The sequence below is a fragment of the Echeneis naucrates genome, chromosome 4 (assembly GCF_900963305.1).
Source record: "Echeneis naucrates chromosome 4, fEcheNa1.1, whole genome shotgun sequence".
Taxonomy (NCBI): Eukaryota; Metazoa; Chordata; class Actinopteri; order Carangiformes; family Echeneidae; genus Echeneis; species Echeneis naucrates.
Window position 1 is genome coordinate 15,018,164 of NC_042514.1, and position 10,425 is coordinate 15,028,588.

Genomic DNA, 10,425 nt, shown 5'->3' on the forward strand with positions numbered 1-10,425 from the left:
ACAAGGAAGATGATATCATTAAAGTTGTGTCGCAATCTTGGTTCTAAACATATTTCGACAACATGCATTTTTCCTCTTTGGTCCTGCAGGTTCATGCAGTCAGAGTCAAACTGCAACACAAAGCAGGCTCATGTTTGATGTTCCATTACACTGCTTACTGAAAAAGTAATCGTGTATAGTTACTAGTTACTTCTCTCAAAATGTGAGTCAGTAGTTGTGTTACAGCATTATAAAAATAACTAGTTACCAGGGAAAGTAACTTTCAATGCAGCATTTTATGCGCTTTATCGGGAAAAGAAAAAGGTTTGTACATTGTATTTCCTCTCTGGCTGAGAGAGCAGCTGGTGACAAAAGTTTAACAAACTCAGTCTTAGTAAGGACGGAAACAGCAGATTACAGTTACTGGATGAAATGAACACCCTTAGTCTTATCACATATGCTGGGCCACACTAAACAGTGAGTCATAAATAAGCAGAATACAGTCACGTCTCTGCAGCACAGTGGCGTTGCTGCTCATGGACACAGAAACAGCAGCCGTGGACAAGAGAAAGCGAGTTCTGCTGAACACATAATAACTTATATTAATAACGCTGCAGCGGCTCTTCCTTCACCTGAATCACACTTGTGGGAGTTGGAGAGAAAAGAGAAAAGTGGTGGTGGCGCCTGGTGGCTGAAGGCTGCAGTAGGAAGTGCAGCCTGATCAGACATCAGCTCACGGTGCGTCCTACAGAGACGGAGAGCTGATTCGGGCTCTCCGTTCATCTGCGCTCAGCCGGACGGAGCTCCGGTGGCGTCGCTGCTCGCGCAGGTGAACGCGGAACACACGTGGATCCCTCCTGTCGGTAAAAGCTGTTTTCCACGCCGCCTCCTCAGCAGCGTGCCGATGCGCCTGTCCGGGGGCGGTCTCTGCCTGTCTGCGTGTGCCAGTTGGACGGTTTTTAGCGAGGGGCGGGTTTCTATCGCCTGTGAAGTTAAGAAGCTGCCGACGGCCGAGCAGAGAGAGCATTCCGACCAGACTCTCTCACCAGCCTCTGCTTTTATACCCGGGCTAAATTTAGGGGGGCTGGTCGGTGCGCCGCGTCCCCATCCTGGACGCACTTCCTTCCCCCCTGGCTCCGAGCAGAAACAACATCTATATGAAGAGCAGCTCAGCTTCAGGAGAGCAGAGACGGCTGACAGACGACCGGAGGAGCGAGCGGAGCTGAAGCTTTTCTGGAGAGACTCCAGACACCCTCCAGGTGTCTTCATCGACACGTTCTACTTCTTTTTTTTTTTTGTTTTGTTTTGTTTGTTTGTTTGTTTTTTGACAACCCGTGAGAATGGCCTTGAGTGGGACCATTTTACCATCAATCTCTACCTTTGCCAACCAAAAGGAGAAGTGCTGGGAAGATGTGAGTTTACACTGTGCTGTTTTGGGTTGATCACATGCACTTGTTGTGCCAGTTTTTGGCACTTTCTTTGTTGTCGTTGTGTTATTATTATTATTATTTTTTTTTTTGCAACTTTGAAAGTGTGATGAAATGTTGTCGCTGTGTTTAGAGGTAACATCCAGTCCAAACTCCGGGACTCTCTCCAGCTGAATGAAAATGTGTGAAAACTAATCCTGTTCTCTCATCGTCTCTTCAGAGGTGGAAGGGCGACATCAGCAGCGCTGCGGCCGACTTGGACAGCAGCTGCCTGGGCAGGAAGGATGAAGAGGACCTCGATAAGTTCTTGGATTTTGAATTTATTCTTGCAAACACGTCTTGCTCTGGCGGAGCGCACAGCGCAGGGGCGGGGTTAGAGGCTTTCCGGCTGCAGGAGTCCGGATCGCCGTCTTCGTACCCCCAGCAGCAGCAGCAGGGCAGCTACACCTCTGTCCCAGACATGAACTGCCCTCCTCCGCCCTACAGCAGTCTGATGGCGGAGCTGCTCCGCGCCGACGTGGATACGAGCTTCTTCCCCGGGAACAGCCCCGGCATCCAGGGCAGATTCCTGATCAGCTCGGCGCCTTTCCAGACCACTCAGGAGTTATTCCCCGAGCACCCACACGTCAAGGTGGAGCCAGCCTCCCCGGACACCTACGGACCCGTCGTCGGCCTGGTGCCCCAGAGCTGCACCAAGATCAAGCACGAAGGCAGCGTGTCGTGCATGATGCTGTACGAGCAGCAGCCGCGGCTGGCCAACTCCCCGCAGGCTGCGGCCGACAGCATGACGCCGCCGCTCAGCCCGGACGACCTGCTGAGCTCCGAGTGCCACCAGATGTGCAGCTCCGGCTCGCTGACGTTCCCGCAGAGCTTCCTCCCGCACCACCGGAACGCTCCCGGGAGATTCCCCAACCCGCACGGCGGGATACAGCTGCCCTTCGCCGGGCCGCACCACCGCCACAGTTTCCCCGCGATGTTCGGAGAGGACGCGGCCATCGGCCTCCAGCAGCAGCCGGCCACCGGCCAGCGGGTCCTCCTCACCCCGCCGTCCTCCCCGCTGGAGATGATGGACGCCAAGCCGAAGAGGGGTCGCCGGTCCTGGCCGAGGAAGCGGACCGCCACACACACCTGCACTTTCACCGGCTGTGGGAAGACCTACACCAAGAGCTCCCACCTGAAGGCGCACCTCAGGACGCACACAGGTGAGATCCGCCTGTGGAGTCAATGTAATCTGCTCCACCGTGCTGATATCGCTGACACCTCCCCTCAGATAGATGGCTCAGTGTTGTTTTTCTGTGTCTACAGGAGAGAAACCATACCACTGCAGCTGGGAGGGCTGCGGTTGGAAATTCGCTCGCTCCGACGAGCTGACACGTCACTTCCGGAAGCACACCGGCATCAGGCCGTTTCAGTGCCACCTGTGTGAACGGGCCTTCTCCCGCTCCGACCACCTCGCCCTGCACATGAAGAGGCACATGTGAGGAAGTCTCCTGAAGACATGGACTCAAATGCATCCATCAGATTTTAAACAACAAACAAACAAACCAAAACTATATGCTCATCCTTAGAATGATGCCATGCAAATGTGTAAACTACAGCATGGCAGGATAAACAGCCATACAGCATCATGGGGCCACTGCAGGGCCCAACGATAGCACTGTGATGCCTACAGGTAACGGGCAAAAACAGCATCAACTCAAAATGATATTTGCTCAGAAATAACTATTTAAATGTTACACCCAATGTGACACACACACACAAATACAGCAGATATGACAGAGACAGATTCATCCTGTTAAAACCTTTGAACTATGTAGCTGGTACTACATTTTTTGTATGGAATGCTGTTTTTATAGATAACAAGCGAACAAATGGAAGATCTCCTCTCAACATGTCAGGCACATGCAGCTGAAGCAACTGGAAGCAGATGTCCCTTTGAAAAGCAAATACTTTGTTGTATTTTCACTATTAGTGCCTTCTATGATACGTTATTACACATCTTACGAGTGCCATATTCTTCATTGGCTAAATGACAATCAAGAATTTATTCTGTTGTATTGTAAGTGAATACTGCACATGAATAAGCTTTTAGACAATGTTTTGTTCTAAAACTGCTTTTTATTTTGTCCTCCTTGAAGGCTTGAATTGAATGTCATCTCTGTGAGTCTGTCTGTTGTCTTCTAGCATTTGAAGTCAGGGTCAGGGACGCAGTTTGGAAGTCTCCCAGAAATGCAACACCACCTGACCGACAAAGGGCTATACAGTCTTTGTAAAAAAATACCTGCTTGTTTGTGTACTGAAATAAATGTACTGCCTTGTAAATAGATTTTTTTGTATGATGTAAATAGTTTATTTTAATGTACATATTAAACTAAATGAACAACATGATTTCTGCGTCCTGAATGACTGTCAAAGATCTGGCAGGATGTCATTACATTAGCCCGGTTTGGGGTGAATACACACACATATGTTCACAATTTGGGACGCTGGAGATGAAAACAAAAGTGTAAAACTTGAAGATCAGTCTGAGGTTTCTACAAATGATGAACCACATAGTTAAAAAGAAGAAATGTGACTTCCTCTGAAATATATTTGTAGATTTTCAATACTAAAAACAAGATAGCTATTTAATCAAAGATTTTAAAAAGGGATGATAAGAGAGGTTGACCTGCTTGTAGTCAGGAAAAGGTGCTCTTAGATAGTGATTGCTTTCCTTGAAAGATTATCAAGTCAAAAAGATCAGAGATAGATTTTCTTGCAACCCAATTACCACAAGTATCAGAAAAAGTATTTCACTCTGAATAAATTTATCTTGTGAGTAAAATTATGCAGCAGGGCAGAAGAAACAGCCAAATACTCGAATAAAGTCAGATCTTCTTCAACAATGGTCTCTGTTTTTCTGCTTTCTTAATCAGGCTCAGAGGTTTAGGGGGTTTTACTTTCCTTCGCAAAGATTCCTGAATATTGTATATAAAATGACCTGCTGAAATGTTTGTTTGAAGGTTTAGCAACAGGTGACCAGAGCCGTGAGTGTCCTGCCTGCCTGCATCAGACTGATGCATCCCAGCTGGAACAGAGCGCCTGCCAGAGCACTGTGGAAGCTGCCTATAAATACAAAGATTACATTGGCATAATTACAGAGGCTTGATGTCAATGCCGTGTGTGTCAAGGGCACAGGGATGAACCGCAGTGAGTGGGAGGGATGGAGGGCTGAAAAGGAAGAGAAACCCTGTTTCAAATAAACTGAGAAAGAGCCGCAGACATAAGGGAAAGTTCACCAGGAGCAAAGAGAATCAGCTCGGCTAAAGACTGTGATGAATGGTGAGAAAAACGTTGATCCGCCATAATGCTATATCTCTGGATCTGAATGAAGACCTGATCAGTGAATCACACAGCAGGAGGAAGGAGCTGCTTTTCTGGCCTTCCGTCACTGTCTAATAATCCCTTTGCAAAGGTGGCCAGTGTCATTTGTAAAGAGAGCGATACTGCTTACCATTCCGAGCAAGTATTACAGATTGAAATACAATATAATTTCTAGAAAAAAGACTTGTTCCAACCTGGATCTTATTCTTATGCTTTAGGCCAATATTCCTAACAGTTAAAAACTGTGGCATCAAATAAAGATTGTTGCTGCTCTCTGAAATGCTCCATTCTGCACAGATTCTGCAGCACAGATCTGTGCGACCTCCAGGATGGCCCCATGCCAGCCCTGAGAAAAGAGGAAGCCTCACCCGTATCACCAGAGCGTTAACAAATGTGAAAAATCAAATATTTTCATTTCACTTTTTTCAGAGGGGTGAAGGACCGTGCTGCTGCCGCAGAGCGTGGGAAAATCCACCATCAGGGGTTCAGATCATTTGCATGTTGGTTTCTGTGTGGGTGATACATCGGTGTGCTGCTTAGCAGTGTTGCCTGACAGGCAGAGGGCTCTGGGTTTGATTCCTTTCTGTGTGGTCTGCAGGTACCGCAGTCCAAACACATGAATGTTTAGGTGAACTGGTGAGTCTAATTTGCCCTTAGGCCTCAGTGTGAGTGTGAGTGGTTGTTTCTCAGAGTACATCCCTGTATGTGTGCCCCTACTATAGACTGGGTGACTTCTGCCCTGCCCTCAACACAAGTGTTGTCAGCATGTGAAACATACAGCCATTAATCAGCTAAGTTATGTATATGTGATTCTATCATTGATTTTCTATTTGATTTCCAATAGTGATTTCATCCAAAAAAAACTTTTCTTCTCTTTCTTATCTTTCAGTTTGTTTATCCAGGTTCTGAGATATCTGTCTCCACCCTAACAAAGCTGAGGAGTTGTACTCACAGCAAATTCGAAATCAAGTTCATGACTCAACATTTCTAAAATGTTGTTGTTGTTTTCTTTTTTTAAATATGTTTAATAAAACATTAATGTCTAAATTATTGATTAGCCATCCCATGTTTGATATGTATTGAATTTAAAACTGCGTGCTTAACATCTTGGAGTCAGTAAATTCACATGTTTCCAGTAATAATCACACATGAGTATGTTTCCGCAGCAGCAGCTCTGATTCACCAGTGACATCTATCATGTCAGCGACTGAAATGTCTTTGCAAAACTAGTTCCAGTGTTTTTGGAAAGACATCTAGCTATTATAGGTTGTTTGCACAGCAGGTTATGATGGCCCATAGTCCCGCTTTCCTGTCTGCATCAGAGGCAGCTAGCAGACACATTAGACATAAAGACCTTTCATCCTATCTAATGTGTTGTTGCTGTGAGAGACCACTACCATTCTCAGTTTTGAAGCTCAGGTTATATGAATGAGAAACAAAGAAAGCCTTTTATGTGGTTCTCTGATTGCACATGAACAAACTTCCACTAAGCTCAACAACTCATCCAGCTCACACAAACCCCGAAAGCATAAAGCTGAAAAGTGTTACATTCCTATTGAAGCATTCCTCCCCGTTCCAGTGTGATCACTGATGTTTCTCGACTCTCCCTCTTTCCTCATAGTCCAATACTGATAAATTCAGCCAGCAAGAGGTTGTAAACAAGCTCACGAGCTCTTGTGCAACAGTTTATCTCAGCAGACCTCCCCACCTCAGCATTTCGCAGCGTTATATTCTATTATATTGTGAAGTTCAACATAACTCCCATAAAGCCAAGTATGTGGAGAAAACTCATACTGCAGTGACAAAGCAGCGCTTCTCGTTATTCCTGTTGGTGGGATCAAAAGGGCACTGAGAGTTTGTCTTTGAAACATTCAGTTAAATTAATTTAAACGTTTTCAAGATTTAACCTGATCTTCCTTTGATTAATCACACATGGAGATCACTGCCTTTTGGGAGTGGTGAGTCTTGAGAGAGCTTCAAAGAGAGCTTAGTGGTGACGGAACATTTGTCTGATCAAATTCAATGAGGTTTTGAACTTTATCAGCTGTTTGGACACACGGGTCTGAACTGGAGTCTAATCTGATGTTGATTCTTGGAGCTGCAGTTATCCAGCACTGTCTCTGGACAGTGGGAACAGCAGGGATGCTATTCCTGGGAAGAAGATGCCATCTACTGGAGGTTTAGTGCTGGCTGGAATCCAGTCCTGGAATACCACAGACAAGTGCTGAGCTTACCTCAGCTGGGTTTGCTCTTTTCCTACAGTTTTCATTCTGGTTTACAATTTTACCTTTCCCTGAGGAAGTAAGGAAGAAGGTGAGAAGGAGCTAGACGGAACACAGACAAAGAAAAGAGTGAAGGAGGGCCGACACAGCTGCCCGCTTTTCAGAAAACGCGTTCATTGAACTCCATCTCAAGAAGCATTGGAAGGTATTTTTTAAATCAGTATTGTTTCTATTACTGCTCATATCAGTCTCCCTCTGATATGATCCATACAGCAAAGTTTTGAAACTGACACTCGGAGAGTAAAACTTCGGCTCACATCTCTTTTTTTCACCTTTGTACCAAATTTCAAGTTTCAAAATTCTCTCAAGTTTTATGGTCATTTAGCATCTTTGACATGGGACACAATTACGATCCACATGACCAGTGCTGAAGCACAATGTACACACTGCACAAAAATAAAATCTAATTAAAGTGTAAAAAGTCATAGTTAAACAAAGTTGACAAATTACTTTTATTATATTATAGCATGGACTGGAATGGCAAACTGGAACCAGGCGACATTTAAATGTAAGTCCTTTGATTGATATAAAGTCTCACAGCATCAGGAGAGAAGCTGTTTCTGAACTTCTGGCTCTGAGGCTGCGGCCTCGGCGGGAGGGGCGAACCGACTGTGTGCAGGAGGTCCTCCTCCTGGTCCTGCTGTTCAGTGGGGGCAGCCTGCTGCTGGTGATCTTCTGTGCAGACATGACCACTCTCAGCAGGGGCTTCTTATCTTCAGCTGAGCAGCTGCCATCCAACACCATAATGCAGGAGCGAGAAGGCTGGTCGGAGGTATGGGGCCTGCAGTCCCTCCAGGCCTTATCAGATGCCACTTTAATTATGTCCACTCCTTTTAAAGTGAAGAAGCAGCAGCTCTGCTAACAAGCTCCCTCTGGATGCTTGAATTCCTCACAATATCTCTGAGGACAGTCTCACTCTGTCAGTCTCCAGGCTCCAGCTGATGACCATAGGTGGGGGTTAGAACAAAGATCAACAGGTTAACCAACTCCCTCTTCATCTGTCAACAAAGGTCTGACTGGTCAGCTGATATTTTCTAAAACACAGGAAGCACCACGCTGATCTGAGAGTCCGCTGGTTCTTTCCCTGACTTTCACTGAAGAGGTGTGACAGTCATGACAGCCCAGCGATGTCCAAAGCCTTCAGCATCTCATGGCCGACCTCGTCCACAGTCAGTAGCCCCTGACTTCTGCCAGGACTATCCAAGTCACCTGACTCTGCTTCTTCTACTGGGGCCCTCTGCCAGACAACAGTCCACACAGCACAGCCGGCAGCGAGCCCTGACTGCCCTCTCTGAGTTTGGAACACCTTTAAAGAAACCGAGAACAGCTTCCCAGAGATTGCACAAGAGTCATTGGGGCCAAACTAAATTTCTCTCCATGGATCCACCAGCTTCTGTAACCCAAGCTTTTGTTTCTTCAGCAACCGAGGCTGCAGTCTGTTTGGTTTCCCAATACCTGTCTGCTGTTAGTGGGAAGTCTTAGGCAAGCCGAGCTCTGAAGGCTTTTTCTCTGCCCGCTTGTGTCCATCAGCAGCTTCTTTAGTTCCTTCCTCAACAGGCCTTAAAGCTACAGCTTCTACCTGTTGCTTGGAAAACATCCTGACCCCGAATGTTAAGAAAAAAAAAGTAGATGACTTCAGTAAAAATGAGGAGGACCCTCCCCCCCCCCAATCCTCAATGGTGAAGAAGTGGAGAGGGTCTCCTGTTTTAAGCACAGCTGCCATCGTCAAAAGGGCACACCAGCGGCTCTACTTTCTACAGATGCTCAAAAGACAGGTGGGACTCCCCCTGCCCTCACTGGCCGACATCCTCAGGTCCTGCTGCCTCTGACGAGTGAGCCACATCGCCTGCGCCTGCACCTCCAGGCAAAAGAGTTTTTCAGCCATCACAAAATGTTCATTTTGATTTGGCCTCATGTTTATTTCCATTTTTGTTTCATTTTAGGATGAAACAAATGTTGGGTCACTGGTGGGGTGTGAGGCCACAAGGCCACCCAAGGGTGGGCATAAGAAGAACGAAGACTTAACATGGTAGAGCTGTGAAAAAAGAAATTACGTGTGTGTTTATAATAAACTACATATACATAAAGGGACTCCAGTAAGGTCTGATACATACGGACAGCTGTCGGAGCTCTGCTCTCAGTCATCGGCAGTCATGGTGCACACAAACAGCACAAACAGTGTGTTCATCTCTCTCTTCCTCCACCTCCAACTCTTCTTTCACTTCTCACTCATCTTTCCTCAATCTGATTCTCGCCCACCTCTCCCTCTTAGTTCTGCTTCTGCCACTGTTGTAAAAAACGTATTCCATAGCATTTATATTCTGATGTGTGATGGTGTTTTGGTCGGCTGCAGTAGCCAACTGGTCCACACCTGAGGAAATGGTAAACAAAATACTTTGTAACATAGTGCATAATATTAAATTCCAATTTTGGTGCAAGGGGGAAAATATGTTGAAAGTTTTAGAGATACTGAGGTTATGCAGAGTGAGTTTCTTATTTTAGTGCTTGAGTGATCTGTATTTCAATCTGTTGATACAGAAAATCAGCATTTCAGCATCCCAATAATGACGTTATCTCCATCACCTCTTTAACTGCACGGTGTAAGGGGCCCTTATGTGTCTTGAAACACATCTACAAATACCACTTATTATTAATAATATTTATTTATTCAGTTACCTGCTTTTGTAATCATAAAGGACATGGTAATTGTACATTATACCCGATGAGATATTTGTAGTTTTGGCCTCAAGGTCATGTTGTACATTTTCGCTGGAGTCAGAATCACCCTGAAAACGCTCACCATGAACATAAAGTCCACCTGCGCCTTAATGGAAGACAGTGAGATTAGGATTCAAAGCAACACAGAAGCTTCAGCTCTAACCACATTTCCCAATCAGAGTAGCTTCTAGAAGATGTTTCCAGATGGAACCTCGATGAGCTGTATATTCCCTGAGACAGAGGCAGCCCACTCCCGAAGTTTCCTGGATCTCCTCTGACATCCAGGACTGCAGCACCTGAGCTCAGCTTCATCTGGGAGCTTTTTCTGGTGCCGGTCTGCTGAATTGAAGTGGTTGATACTGACAGGCATGACAAACAAAGGGCAAACCAGCAATTATCCTGCAGCTGCCGTTATTTTCATCCACCCTCACTCTGTGTGTGTGTGTGTGTGTGTGTGTGAATTCTTCCTCTTCCTCCTCAGCTATGCCAATGAAGCTGGAACTGGAAGCTCTGCAGAAGAAGAGAGACACTGAACCACTGATGTTTACCCTCCACTTCTCTCTGACATTCCTAGTGTAAAGCCAATACGCTTTCATTTCCCCCTCTTCATTACCATTGGGTAAACACCAACCTAGCGAGGAATTTCCTGTTATTCC

General features: G+C 46.0%; 1 protein-coding gene across 1 annotated transcript; it reads left to right on the plus strand.

Moving 5' to 3' along the window:
- The first annotated feature begins 896 nt into the window (after positions 1-896).
- Positions 897-3,791, plus strand: LOC115041949 (Krueppel-like factor 2). Its single transcript, XM_029499878.1, has 3 exons — positions 897-1,391; positions 1,627-2,608; positions 2,712-3,791. Exons 1-3 carry the CDS (start codon positions 1,320-1,322, stop codon positions 2,885-2,887), a joined length of 1,230 nt encoding a protein of 409 aa, XP_029355738.1. The 5' UTR covers positions 897-1,319; the 3' UTR covers positions 2,888-3,791.
- The last annotated feature ends 6,634 nt before the right edge of the window (positions 3,792-10,425 follow it).